The 15,344-nt window shown below is 48.1% G+C and overlaps 1 protein-coding gene across 8 annotated transcripts in view; it reads left to right on the top strand.

Annotated features, from left to right (window-relative positions):
* Positions 1-15,344, top strand: part of Bcat1 (branched chain amino acid transaminase 1) — an 82,312-nt gene that overhangs the window by 42,939 nt on the left and 24,029 nt on the right. For all 8 annotated transcript variants that reach the window (XM_063285688.1, XM_008763372.3, NM_001394001.1 and 5 more), the window contains 2 exon segments: positions 6,739-6,849; positions 8,543-8,662. In XM_063285688.1, the coding sequence (XP_063141758.1) occupies positions 6,739-6,849; positions 8,543-8,662 (231 nt within the window).

Here is a 15,344-nt window from a genome sequence, read left to right as displayed (position 1 = left end):
CTTGAGAGCTGCCGTGGGCCATGATTCTCTGCCTTGCAAACTTCTGGGGGAGGAGGGGGGAGGGGGAAGGGAGTTTGGGGGAGGGGACAGACCCTGCTGTCTTTACTGGAGGTCTGGAGGTCGTCATAAATGTCTTCAAACTTCTGTAGCCAAATGGATACGTCTCAGAGCTAGTTTTGCAAGTTGACTTGGTTTATCTGTGATGTTAGTGTTTTTGTGTGTGTGTGTGTGTGTGTGTGTGTGTGTGTGTGTGTGTGTAGAACATATAGAAGGGTTAGGGAAGTTAGAAGTCTGAGTTCACATTAAGCCAGGTATGGCCATGACTGTAACCTCAGTGCTTGGCAACTTAAGCAGGAGATGAGCAGAAAGTTCAAGGCTAATCTAGACCATGCCCTTCTTTCTGGCCAGACCAGGCCACAGACCCTCAAAGAACCACAAAGCAATGAGTATTACTAATTTATTAAGGGCTCTCTTCTTCTCAGATCTTGGAGTGATTGTGATGGGTCTCAGGATGAGACACCCGTGCTAACTGCTTTCTCATAACCAGCCCATGGGATGGCATTGAGCGTTCTCCTTCACACTGGAGTGTTTGGAGAACCCATCTCTCAGTCCTCTGCAGATACATAGTTAACCAGATATGCAGGATACTGCCCCATCTCCTTGGCCCTACATTTTATTTTATTCTGTTTTTTCCCCCCATACAGAATGGCTTTCCCTAGAACACTGAAGTCACAGAGATAAATTCTAATCTACCAAGGGACTGAAAATGACCATAGGAAACTTATTAATAGCGATGATCAAATACTCATTTCTGAATACTGGATCCCAAGATGGTGCTTTTGAGAGATCTTGTACTCTACAGAGGTCCTTTTCATTTCATGGTGTTTAGAGTTGGCATTTCCCACCAGAACACCCTGGAATCCAGTCATGTAATGATCCGATGTGAGGAGCGAGTGAGTTCACAATCAGGGCTGAGGAGTTCACTCAGGGGTTAAGAGCACCTGCTGCTCTTGCAGAGAACCATAGCTCAGTTCTCAGCACCCACATGGCGCCTCACGACCCCAGCTCCGAGGAGATCGGACACCCTCTTCATGTCTTTCGACAATCACTTGCACATGAACACACATATGCACACATACATACACATAAATAATGTCTTTAAGAAATAAAGAGTGGGGCTAGAGAGATGGTTCAGTGGTTAAGGGCACTGACTGCTCTTCCAGAGGTCCCGAGTTCAATTCCCAGCAACCACATGGTGGCTCACAGCCATCTGTAATGGGATCCGATGCCCTCTTCTGGTGTGTCTGAAGAGAGTGACAGAGTATTCATATGAAATAAATAAATCTAAACATTAAAAAAAAACTTTAAAAAAAATAAAAGAGTGGAGGTCTATGGAACTTGGGAAATACAATCATTTATGACTTAATACTTTCATTTGTGATAGGTAGGGAGAGTAACTTATTTTTTTTTGTATTTATTTATTGTATGTGTCTGTACGGGTGGATGCATGCCATGTATACAGGCATCAGAAGGCAACTTGGGACTGTCCTTTTTCTAAAAGGGTCTCTGGGCTTGAACTCAGGTTATCAGACATAGCAGCAAGGACTTTTGCCTGATGAGCCATCTTGTCCTCCCTGTAGAGGATCTGTATTCTTGAAAGAATAAAATCAGGTAGTTCATTGGAGGCTGTACATCAGTGGTTCCTTACGCTGAGACCCTTTAGTACAGTTCCTCAGGTGGCGGTCACCCCAACCATAAAATTATCTTCTTGCTACTTCATAACTGTAATTTTGTGATTGTTACGAATTGTAACATAAATATCTGATGTGGGACCCCTGTGGAAGGGACATTCGAACACTGAAGGGGTCATGACCCAAAGGTTGTGAGAGCCACTGCTGTAGATCCGTCCCTGGTGCTGAGGGAGCGAGCAGACAGACAACTGTTTCAGTGAAGTGTCTGTGCAGTCCATAGGACAGGTCGTTCGCTCGCTATCTTGAATGAGTGACAGGTATTGAGCAAGCACAAAGCAAAAGAATGAATAGTGGGTGGAGGCTACACAGACTCACCAGAGAAGTAGCAAAACGTGCTCCAGTTCACGGGGAGAGACAGCCCATTTGAGAGAGCAAGCCGAAGTCACGTCATTAAACGGGTGCTCAAAACACCCAGTAGGAAGGGACTTGGGGGTGTCTATGGTCAGAATGCACCAGATCAAATCTGATCTGGGGAGATCAGCAGGGCTGGGCCCGGATGGTCCTTGCATGGGAGACACCGTCTTGGGGAGCAAACAGACCTCCTGGAAGCAGACTGATCTGCCTTTGAACCAGCTTCTGGCTTCAGACTCCCACCACAGGCATTTTAAAACACGGGATAAACAGCGGTAACATCTGCAGAAATGTTTGGCCTCCCAGAGAAGATTCAAGGACCCGGTGTTTTTGCTGATGTTTCCCTCTCTGTCACAGGATGGGGGTGCCAGCCTGCTCCAGGTTTGGGTAAACATTCGGGTCTGACAGGGAGCGACCAGCCCTGCCTTTGGAGTCCCTCTTTTGCCAACACAGTGTATGTTGCAAGACTCCTGACCCAGTGGCAGCCCCTGTTCTAGAAGATGACCAAACAGCTCCTTAGTACCTTGGTTTTGTTTTCTAAAGATAGGCTGGCTTCCAATCCACGGTATAGCTGGCCTTGAACTCCCGATTCGACTGCTTTCGCCTCCTAGATACTGGGGTTACAGGTATGCATTGACGCACCAGTCTGAACTTAAGGATTGGTTTCATATTCCCAGATGACTGCCAGCCGCACGGTCTGCTGGGTCATACTCACACCAGGCTCTTCGAGTCAGATGGAAGGTAGACGGACCATTCCCCTTCAGAGAAGGCTGAGGTAACCTCGGAGCCTCTAGGGTCCCTGGTTCTCAGACCTAGCAGCCAGAATTACCGTCGGTTTCTGATTTCCATTCATCTCTGAGGCTATGTCACCCAGCGGCCTGGGCACCACAGTCTGAGAACTGCTGGCCTTTATAGGGAGTGATTAGGAAGAATTTTAAAAATTTGGGGTTTGGAGTTCATCAACCGGAATTTCAGTTAGACTTTTTTCATGTTATTATTATTTTTGGTGACAGCCTGGCTTCAAAATCATAGCAGTCCTCCCGGCTTAGCCTTCCAAATGCTGGGATCACCGTTTTTAAAGAAAATGTCGGGTCCGGGGCTGTAGCTCAGCGCTGAGCCCTTGCCTTGTATGAATAAAGCACTGTGTTCCACTGCTAGCCCGAAAACCAAAAATAGCCTCAAATTACAGTTATTCTGCCGTAAAGCCACAGCCTTCTCCACATTACTAGTGCTCTAATAAAACACAGCGCTTCTTCCTAAGGCTTGATTAGCTACACCGAGTTACCAGACATGTCTCCAGTAAGAACCAGATTGGATCTGGCACTGCTCAGGCAACCTAGAGCCCGAGAAAAGACAGCCCAGGGACCTAAAGTCAAATACTAAATCTAAATCAAACCTAAAATTTAAAAAGAAATGTAGCAATGAAATGGGTATTCTGCTGTGCTCATAGATCAGCCACTGGCAGAAAAGCTTCTTCCTGCAGCAGAGTGAACAGATGTGGAGACCTATAGCCCGACACAATGTAAAAAGTGAGAGAGCATACATAGAACACTCCGCCTTGAATAGAATGTTTCCATCAAATCTCTCCCCTGAGAGCTCAGGGAGCCATCACCCTCCCCCCCACTTTGCCCCTGCTGAAAAAGAGGCAGAAAGAGTGGAAGAGGCACAGGGTCTGCCCCAGGTCCTCTGCATCTCTAGTCTGACTTCCAGTTTAGTTTGTATGGGATTCCTGAGTGTGCAAACCAGTGGATCTGATTCTATTGCCTTCTCTTGGGCTCTTCCCCGCCTATTTTGCCCAAGTCCCACGTGTTAGCTTTTGTCTTATCTTGTTATATTTTATTACTATATTGCTTAGACGCCTGTTTATTTTCTAATGAGAGACAGAAAGGGAGGGACCTTCAGAGGGACCTGGGAGGAGGGAAGAGAAACCAATCAGCATATAACATGTGAGAAAAAAATTATTTTCAGTTAGGAGGGGGAAAGAACTGGATTGGGGGTGGGGACACAGCTCAATCCATAGCATGCTCTTCTTCTGTCACACATGAAGCTCTGGGTTCCAGCCCTGCACTCTTGTCTGTGAATAGCCACACAGTGTGAGGCAGCCCCTAGCTAGCCCTTGGTTGGAGAGAGGGTGAGGGGCCCACTGAGGCGGACAGTGGCTCAGGACTACTTGGGCGGGGCACGTTGGGAAAGTTCATATTTGGGATTTGATCTAGAAAAGGTGTATGCATGCCCCTTGGCTCTTTGCCTACTTGCCCAGGGAGAAGTTCATAGCTGCGGAGTGTCCTTACTGGGGTCTGAAGGCAGTGAGTGCCCCTCTGTGAGTGCTGGAGGCAGTAGTTTTCCATTATGTGTCCTTGTCCAGGCTGCCACGTGAGTCTTTCTCTCCCGGGAACTTCCTTGTTCATGGAGACAGGTGTGTGGGGTGTGACACACAGCTCTTGTCCAGAGGGAGTAAGAGGCATGTTATGCTGAGCCACGGGCACGTGGAATCAGGTTGCCTGGATGACACAGCCCACCATGGAAGTGGTCACCAGTCAGCAGGTTTATGGAATGTGCTGGTGGGGACATCATTGGGTAGCAGGGTAGCCAAGTAGAAACACCTACTGTCTGATGACGTCCTTTCAGTTTCTGGTTGATGATCGGCATTCAGGAGACTATGAGGTTAGAAACACAGGTGGGGAATTAATGGTCATGGAGATTAAAGGTAATTCAGGATGATTTGGGTTCTGGATCCACAACATTCCTGCTGTCCACTATTATGGAGAGTTAGTTCTGTGGTAGCTCTAGCTTAGTTGTCCCCTTTTCAGAGAACTTCAGCTCAGAAATCTGCCCTTCCCAAACCCCTCAGAGTGTGTGTGCCTGTGTGTGTGTGTGTGTGTGTGTGTGTGTGTGTGTGTGTGTGTGAGTGTGTGTGTGTGTGACTGAGAGAGACAGATGGGCAAACAGACCTTGCCTTTTAAGGCACTGTCCACCTTGCTCTCCAAGATAGGGTCTCATTGGTTAGGGACTGCGTAGGCTGGTCGACCAGCAAGCCCTGGGGATCTGTCTGTCTGTTCTGGAATTACAAGTATTACCACCTGCCTGGCTTTCATTTATGTGGATTAAACTCAGGTCCCCATGTTTGTGTGTATCTATGTGATCATGTGTGTGTGTGTGTGTGTGTGTGTGTAGTGAGGGGAGGGCATGAGATCACCAAGGTGTGCTTGTGGAGGTCAGAGGACAACCTTTCAAGTAAACCAGTGTCCACGAAAAATAATGTAACTAGTTTGGCTCACAAATTCCTCACAGAGGCAAGTGCTTTCCCCTGAGGCTGCAGTACACACACAGCACACTGAAGTAACCTGTGAAGTAGTTTCTTTGTCATACAAAATATTAGGATCTTTATTGGATAAATGATATTCAATAAAACGGTGGTGAGTTGACAAGAAGCCTCCTGCTTGGGAGAGGACCCAAATTCATGATGGCTCACAACCAGCTGTAACTTCGTTCCTGAGGATTAGGAACCCTCTTCTGGCCACTGCATACACACATACACGTGGGCAAACACTCATGGAAGGGAAAGAAAGAAGTTAACTAGAATTTTCTGTCAGCTAGACTTCCTTGAGCTCTTAGCTGTTGATGTCAACCTTTGGAGGGTCCATCCCAACTCCGTCAGTCACCGGCTTCCCAAACCATTGAACATTACAGATCGATAGATAGATAAAGATAGTCTAAGGGTGAGATTGCCTATGAAGACATCATATATATATATATATATATATATATATATATATATATATATATATGGCTTTCTTATGTATATAAGAATATATGTATGTGTATACATATATTCTTTTATGCTATGAGTACACTGTAGCTGTCCAGACACACCAGAAGAGGGTATTGAATCCCATTACGAATGGTTGTAAGCCACCATGTGGTTGCTAGGAATTGAGCTCAGGACCTTTGGAAGAGTAGGCCGTACTCTTAACCATTTAGCCATCTCTCCATGAGAAGTCTTAATGTGTCAGGTAAACCTGAACAAGTCCTTGACTTTGCATTTTCCTCTGGTGACATGGGACTTCCAGGGAGATCCTGGGGGGCAGTGGGAGGTAGTGATCACTGTGTAATGGGAGCACACCCCCAGCTGTGGTCACCCCGTTACAGGAATACACCGTCAGCTGTCCAATCCTCTGTGAAACTAGGCACTGTTGGGAGGACATATTGTCACGTGTGGTTTAAGTTCCCATCAGTTGGTATCATGGTCAGTGTAGTCTTGGTGAGCCAAACCTCAAGAAAGGACTATTTCCAAAAACCTAGGCTAGCAGTTAGCCAGCCCTCTCTCCCTTCCTCCTCCTCCCTCCATCCCTCCCCACTCCCTCCCTCCCTCCCTCCCTCCCTCCCTCCCTCCTTCCCTGCTCTCCTCTCTTCCTTAATTGTCCATGGCGTGGTGGAGGCGGTACCACAATACTTTAGATTGTCCTTTCCTGGTTGCCCATCGGGCTGAGTACTGAAAGGACCCTTTTACCCCTTTTTCTGTTCCCATATCGCTCCCCGCCCCACCTCCCCTCTTCATTCCAGTTGAGGCCAAGGGCAGCAACTTAACCACTAAGATCGTCTTAGTCACCTTCTGAGACCTTTCTCTTTTCCTCAGTTGTTTGAAGGCTTGAAGGCTTTTCGGGGAGTTGATAACAAGATCCGATTGTTCCGGCCGGACCTCAACATGAAAAGAATGTGCCGATCTGCCGTGAGGACCACTCTGCCGGTATGCACATGGGTGTTCCCTTCTGTTTCATAGACATTCTGCTCTCACATCCAAAGCAAGCAAGCAAGCAAGCAAGCAAACAAACAGAGTATCTGACATCCCAGTATCTGACATCCCTACACTGTGATCATGCCCATTTACGATGATCATGCTAAAGCACTGAGATCATGTTAGTGCACCATGATCATGCTAGAGCGCTGAGAACATGCTAATATACTGTGATTATACTAGTGTCCTGTGATCATGCTAGTGCCTGTGATCATGCAAGTGCCCTGTATTGATGCTAGTGCACTGTGACGGTGCTAGAGCACCGTGATCATGCTAGTGCACTGTGATAATCATGCTCATGTACTGTGACGATCATGCTCGTACACTATGATCATGCTAGTGCTTGTGGTCACGTTAGTGCACTGTGATCATGTTAGTGCATCATGATCATGCTAGTGCTCTGTAGTCATGTTAGTGCACTGTGATCATGCTTGTGCACCATGATCATGCTAGTGCACTGTGATCATGCTCGTGCTCTGTGATCATGCCAGTGCACCGTGATCATGCTAGTGCTCTGTGATCATGTTAGTGCTCTGTGATCATGCCAGTGCACCGTGATCATGCTAGTGACCTGTGATCATGTTAGTGCTCTGTGATCATGCTTGTGCACCATGATCATGCTAGTGTGTGTCACTGTTCCACCTTGCATAAGTCATCGAGTCTCTAAAGGTGTCCCTCTCTGGCTTGTGAATGAGTGGAAACTGATTGACTAGTTTACAAAGCGTGTTTGTCACCTTTGGGACAAGCTGACATCCCCTGAGGAATGAGCTGTCCCCTTGTCTTTGTGACCAGTGTTCAGTTCAGAACATGCCCTGGTGTAATTCCTCAATGGTATCTCACCAACAGCTTCCTGTTCTGAGAGGTCAGAATTTAAGTTTCAAACAGGCAAGTGTTACCTCTGTTTTCCCTTGTGGTTTGTGTTTTATGTTTGCTGGGTTGTTTTAAACCTTAAAGCTGTAGCTTTCTCCTTTTTAAAGTAGAAGTCACGATACTTCTACTTGATCCTGTTATCTAGTTGATCCTGTTACACTTGATCCTGATATTGAGTTACAGTCGAGAACAGAAGAGGTCACAGATACCAAACTTTAAGTAGAAGTCATAATATTTTGTTAGATTTGAGTATAAAATCCAACTATAATTGATAGAAGGGACACAGATGTCCACCTTAAAGTAAAGACCATAACTTGTTACATTTGAGTGTAAAAATCTAATTATAACTGATGTGGGAGTATGGTCAATAGGGATCTAATTTCTTTTTCAAAAATCTCATTTATTTACTTGTTTCTCTGTTTGGGGCAGGAAGATGAGTGTAGAGTTCAGAAGCCACTTGGCTTTCTCTCCACCATGTGGTCGTTGGGCTCCATGGCTTGGTGCCTTTACACACCGAGCCACCCTGAAGCCTCAGAGACTCTAACTTCTCAGGTTTTCCCTTATGAATAATTCATGGGTTTCTGGAGGGATTCACAGATTATTTTAAAAAAAGCATTTATTACAGATACTTCTCACGATGTTTTCGCTGTTCGAGGACCCAATCAGGACTGCAGCATGGGACCAGCTTTGAAAATTGAGCTTGTGTCAGCTCTCTGGCCCGGGATTCTGCATCTGTGTCCTTTGTTGGAACTTATTAGGGATTCTGTCTTTTCAGGAGTTTGACAAGGAGGAGCTTCTGCAATGCGTTCTTCAGCTCATACAGCTCGACCGAGAGTGGGTCCCCTACTCAACCTCTGCCAGTCTGTACATCCGCCCCACATTCATCGGGATTGAGGTACGGCCTGATTCTATTTAGAGGAGGTTGCTTTTTTTATCATTTAAAAAGCCTTTTAAAATTATTTATTTTCTGTGTGCACATGAGTGGGTGTGTCTGTGCATGAATGGGTGTCTGAGATGGTGTGTGCACATGAGTGGGCTTGTGTGTGCCACCGTGTGTGTGGAGGTCAGAGGACATCTTGAGTATTGGCTTTTCTACTATGTGTGCTGTGCGGAAGGAAGGAGCTTGGGTGGTTGGGATTTGAAGAAAGTTTCTTTCATCCTTACAGAGCCATCTTGAATGCTCCAAAAGTCATTTCCATTTTTTTTGAAACACACACACACACACACACACACACACACACCAGTACACACACACACACACACACACCAGTACACACACACACACCAGTACACACACACACACACACACACACCAGTACACACACACACATATACCACACACACACACACACACTCACACACACACACACACCAGTTCACACACACCCATACATACCTGTCCCAGTAATGTTAGACCTTCTTTGATCTAATTGCTGGTCCTGAGCTTGCAGGGATGTGGCACCCTCGTGAAGACCCTTGGAGGTAGATGCGGTCATACTGCAGAAGTTTTGTCGTCAGGGGAGAGTGTTTGGTTTTATGTTTATTACCCTGAATTCTTAGCAATTCCTGATCTAAAAAAAAAATAGGAAGAGAGGGTCCCCACCCAAAGAGAAGTTGCTGGAAATATACTTCACCGGAAGCCTTCAGGAGCTGGTAGGAAAGGTTCGAACAATAAAACTCAGGGCTGATGGATAGGCCAGGCTTGTTGGCAAACACCTTTACCCACTGAGCTATCTTGCCAGACCTACTACTCTCTATGGTGAGTCCATTGCAGACGGCTTCTCTGTCTGTGACTGGCATCTGTTGAGAAGCCAGGGCCGGATTGTTTTCAGATTCGTTTATTGTACGTGTGTTACACTTACATATCTGTACATGCTGCTTGTGTGCTTGGTGCCCGAGGCGGTCAGAGGAAGGCGTTGGATCCTATGGAACTGTAGGAATGATGGCTGTGAACCACTCTGTGGGTGCTGGCGATCAAACCCAGGTCCTTCTGAGACAGGCTTTCTCTGTGTAGCCCTGGCACTTCCTCTATAGACCAGGCTGGCCTTGAACGCCAAGTCCTCCTGTCTCTGCCTCCTGAACTCTGAGATTAAAAGTGTGTTCCACCACATATGGCTCCTGTGGCTTGAATTCTGGCTCAGCCTGCAAGTATTGGGGGCTACATGTGTAGGCAGTCTGCCTGACTCAAGGATTTAATTGTAGTATAAAGGTTTTTTTTTTTTTTTGATTTTTAAAAAATGTGTTTAAAGGCTTCTTCACTTGGCCATTCCTTTGCTTTAAAGTTTTCTTTATTTCCTTTAAACCTCGCCCATGTGAACAAGGCCTTTGTTGAAGAGCTCACTTTCTCCATGGAGACACCATGTTCTCTGACTCCCAGGTATTGATTACATGATTCCACATTGATTACAGTGCCTGCTCACAGCACATCAGGTGTTGATTGGTAATGTCTGTTTGTCTTTGCTCTCAGTGTTGTGCCCTTGGTCACCTGACCTGGTATCTTCTTGCTCCCTCATAGTCAGCCCTGGTTAGTTGGCCTAGTTGGCCTCCTTGGAGATGTCTAAACTATAGAGGTTAGTATGGGACTTGTCGTTTGGCTGACAAACCTTTTTCCCTGGGAGCCACAACATGCCCCAGATAGGGAGCCCATAACAGACTGAAGCCCATACCACCTAAGTCCAGCTTGGTGAGCCGATGAGCTTCATGACCGTTCCTTACAGGGATATGGGTGAGGGGTCACTTACCTGAGCAGAAATGGCTCAAAGACAGCTGCATCACCAAAGCACAGGTGACAGCTCCCAAAGCTGGGGACTGACCGCGCCACAGCCTGCAGGCAGCAACAGGTGGGAGTGTCCTTTCCAGTTGCTTCTCTGTTGATCTAAATCTCTCCAGGCCGCTTGGCTGGTTTCTCCTTCCTCCTCAGCTGGCCTAGCCTCAGGTCTTCTCTGCAGCTTAGCCTTTCTGAGACAGACGCTCAGCTTTTGTTTCTTATTCTAGCCAGGGATGTTGGTAGTGAATCGGGGACTCACTCCCTGGAACTGCTCTGAATTGTTCACCTTTACCGCTTGAAGAGCTTCTGGATGGATGGAATGTTTCATTCAGTCTCGGAGGGAAACACAACACCTTACTTGTTATAGTTGTCTGGAGGAGACAAGTTCTCATTAGCCTAGCCCTGCTAGCCTAGAGTTTACCCTGTAATAGCCCAGGTTGGCCTCAGTTTTACGCCAATCCTATTGGGTCAGCTTCCCCACTTCTGGGATTGGTGGCTTGGACCAGGGTGCTTGTTCTTGAGGGCCAGGGTCTCAGCTTCTCTCCCTGATTGTCGACTTCAAACTTACGGGTAATCTCCTGCCTCTGCCTCCCCTGGCTTTTTTGTTTGCGTTTTCCTCTTCCCAGCCAGCTGCTGGAATCGTATGGTCAGAGCCTTGAGGAGATTCCTAGTCCTATGAGCTGTCTCTTGCTGTGCTGCCCTGCAGCTCAGAGCAGGCCCCAGCAACCTCGTCTGTAACAGGCCTGGCAGGACACGCCTGTCTTAGTCGGGGTTTCACTGCTGTGAGCAGACGCCATGACCAATGCAAGCTTTATAAGGACAACATTTAATTGGGGCTGGCTTACACGGTCAGAGGTTCAGTCCATTATCATCAAGGCGGGAGCATGGCAGCATCCCGGCAGGCATGGTGCAGGAGGAGCTGAGAGTTCTACATCTTCATCCGAAGGAAGCCAGGGACAGACTGAGCATCCTCAGGCAGCTAGGAGGAGCGTCTCCAAGCCCACCCCACAGTGACACACTTCCTCCAACAAGATCATATCTCCTAATTGTGCCCCTGCCTGGGCCAAGCATTTTCGAACTATCACAACACCTTAGGTTTTAAAAGCCACATAGCCACCCAGCCTGCCCTGCCCATGGAAACGAGCAGGCAAGTCCCATCACATTGGAAGGACCGATGACTGTGGCAGCAAGCAAATGACATTGGCTGTGAGGGACTATGTCTTGTTGTCCTCCTCCTCCTCTTGACCCTCTCCCTGTGTTCCTGTGCACGTGACCGTGTGCACATTTCTGCTTAGGACTGATTTTAGACCCACCGAGCGGTGTTTCTCGGTCCCGACCTCGCACTCCGCCTTTTCCAGTGTTCAGTTTTAAGGCTGAGCGTTCAGCTCTAGGACCACACCCCCTGCCAGTAAGGGAGCTTCCTCACACACCCTGTGGTGCTGGGCCTGGCCTCTCTGTGGTGCCGTTAGGCTAGAGGTGAAGCCTCAAGGGAAATGGCTGTAATAGTCATTTGTGTCACCTGACAGCTTCATTTCCGTGCAGGTGACTTGAGCTGTGGGGGATGGGACCTCTCTTCAGTGACAGGAATGCAGGAGGCAGCTGGTTCCCAACTGCTGGGAGGAGGGGAGGAGGGGGAGCAGCAGGCGGTGGAGGAGGAGGGGAAGATCTTCCTGGTTCCACAGCTGCATCTTGCACATCCTACTGTCTTGTCAGGGTTTCTATTCCTGAGCAAACTTCATGACCAAAAAGCAAGCTGGGGAGGAAAGGGTTTAATCAGCTCACACTTCCACATTGCTGTTCATCCACAAAGGAAGTCAGGACAGGAACTCACACAGGGCAGGAAGCAGGAGCTGATGCAGAAGCCATGGAGGGATGTTTCTTACTGGCTTGCTTCCCCTGGCTTGCTCAGTTTGCTCTCTTATAGAACCCAGGACCACCAGCCCAGGGACAGTACCATCCACAATAGGTTGGGTCCTCCCCACTTGATCACTTATTGAGAAAATGCCTTACAGCTGGGTCTAATGGAGGCATTTCCTCAAGGCAGGCTCCTTTCTCTGTGATAACTCCAGCCTGTGTCAAGTTGACACACAAAACCAGCCAGTACACCTGGTATCTCTGAGGCGCCATTGGCCTAGAGGTGAAGCCTCCTAATGCTGGCACCAAGATGCCTGGCTTCTTTGTCCTTCTCTGCTTACTTTATGGGACATTTGTAAGTCTGAGTGTGAAGTCACCATTCTCAGAAGTGACCTTCAGTATCCCTGAGAAGTAACCAGGGACTCTGTCACCTGAGCCCATGGGACAGAGCCTTCCTCCAATAGCAAAGCCTGCGGGTGGCCATCGATGTACCCCTCAGCAGCTGACCTTCAGACATAGTGGCTTTGATGTTATCTGTGTGGGGCAGGGTCTCTTGTGTCACTCACTTTGTAGCTCGGGCTGGACTCGACTACACAGTGATTCTCCTGCCTCAGACTCTCAAGTGTTTGAGGTTACAGGTGCTTGCTTCTCTGACTGTCTCTACAGCCATTTTCTATAAGGAATGTCTTACTAAGGTTCGGTTGTTTTTCTACAAATACCTGACAGACATTAGGAATTACGGTGCTGGCAAGATGGCTAGCGGCTCAGAACGCGTGCTGCTCTCGCAGAGACTGAGTTTCGTTTCTAGCACTCACACGGTGGCTCGCAAACATCTGTCACTTCCAGTTACAGGGCATCTAAAGCCCTCCTCTGGTCTTCGCAGGGACTCGGGGCACACACAGTACACTTACATACATGTAGACAAAACGTGCGTGATAGATAGAAATGGTCCTGCTTTACAGAGTTACAGTGGTTATCAACACAGGAAGAAATAAGTAGAATTAAGATGACTATTAATTAGTCCACCCTTGGCAAACAGGAGACTGGGATGGCAGATATCACAGCACCTAACTGAGGCCGAAGTGACATCTAAAGGACTTGTAAGACGGCCTCAGTGTTGGATGCAGCCGGGAGGGAAGACCCACCCTGAATGTTGTGGCACCAACTCACTGGCTTGGGTCCCTGACTAAATTAAAGGGAAACGGGGCTGAGCACCAGCGCCTGCCGCTCTCTCCCCGCTCTCTGACTGTGGATACAGAGACCAGACGCCCCAGTGCCCTACGCTATTCCTTCCCCACAGCAGTGAGAAAAGTCATCAATGCAAGGAGTCAGGGCTTCAGTGTGGATTGTAGAGGACATAGCCCTGTTGGTAGAGGTGGGGAGGGCAGGAGAGGATGCAGAGGCGGAGAGGGGGAGGGATTAAATGGTACACCATGCCCAGCAGGGGCTGGAAGTCAGGCAGCAGCAGCAGCAGCAGCAGCAGCAGCAGCAGCAGCAGCAGCAGCAGCAGCAGCAGCAGCAGCAGCAAGTGCCTCCAGGGAAGGCCTTGGAAACCGTGTTGATTATTTCTCTTATTATTACACATATGTGAGTGTTCTGTCTGCATGTACGGGTGCGCAGCCCATGCCTGCCTATGACTGAGGATGTCAGAAGAGGGCTTTGAATCCCTGGGAGCTGGAATTACAGCTACTCTAAGGCATGTCTGACTTGGGTGCTGGGAACTGGTCTTGAGTCCTTGTAGGAACTGCAGGCACTCAGTCCATTTAGGCATCTCTCCTGCCCTCAGTTGTTCATGCTGTTGTTGTTGTTGCTGCTGCTGCTGCTCCTCCTCCTCCTCCTCCTCCTCCTCTTTCTCTTCTTCTTCTTCCCCTTTCTTCTCTTCTTCCCTTCCCCTTCCTCCTCTTCTCTCCCTCCTTCATCCTTTCCTCTCCCCTTCCCCCTTCTCTTTCTCCTCTGTTCCTCTTCTTCTTTTTCTTCCTCTTTCTCCTTCTCCTCTTCTAGACTTATTCAGCCCCCCAAATCTTATGCAACTAAACTGGCCTTGTCCCCCAATCCTCCTGCCTCAGCCTCCTAAATGCTGAGATGACAGGCCTGAGACATGCTTCTATTTTCTCATTTAACTCTGAATCCTTTTAAAAAAGAAGTCGGGGGAAGCAAGCGAGCTGGTCTTCCTTCAGCCCCAGGCACCTTACTTGCTCTTGTTGGCTTTGGTCAGGACTGTCCTCTCCTCTCCCCCACCCCTGCATCCCCCTACCGACTGCTGTGCTCTCTGCCTCTGAGGCCACACTGTAGACTAATGGAATTTCTCAGCTCATTGACCCCTTTCTGTCACCCTTCAGATAACTCATGACATCCCGCCTTCTGTGCAGGGATTTCTGGGTGACCCAGAAAGAAGTGGCAATGCTCAGTGTGAAGTTGCCTTTGTTTCTCGCCCCGCCCAAGCACCATTTATCTATGCAGAGGACCAATGGGTCTGATCCTTGTGAACCACCATGCTAAAATGTTCCCGAGACAAACAGACTTGTCCCAGGTCGTTTGCAGTCTCCCCCAGCTGCTGGCATCCTTATTCCCTAATTACGTGGCTTTTGTTTTCCATAATAAGAAGCACAACGTTATCATCCCAGAACCTTGTCTGTCATTCGGTTGACATTACATAACAAAACTCACTTAATGAGCGTAGGATCTAAATTGCTTTTTCAGTAGAAGAGACTGGAGCAAGGGGAGGGATCCTGAATGTGTGTCTGTGTGTGTGTGTGGGGGGTGCGAAACGCCTGTCCCCAACTCTTTCTTGGGGCCTAGACTGAATTTTGACTCAACACTCAGTATTGAAGTGACATGGCCAGTGAGTTCTTTGAAGATTTCTATCTGTGCACATGGGTGCAGTGCCCATTTGAAGCCAGAAGAGGGCATCGGATCCTTGGAATTGGAGTTACAGACAGGGGCTGGGAACTGAGTC

Source organism: Rattus norvegicus, chromosome 4 (assembly GCF_036323735.1).
Source record: "Rattus norvegicus strain BN/NHsdMcwi chromosome 4, GRCr8, whole genome shotgun sequence".
NCBI lineage: Eukaryota > Metazoa > Chordata > Mammalia > Rodentia > Muridae > Rattus > Rattus norvegicus.
This window is presented reverse-complemented; position numbering and strand designations above follow the sequence as displayed.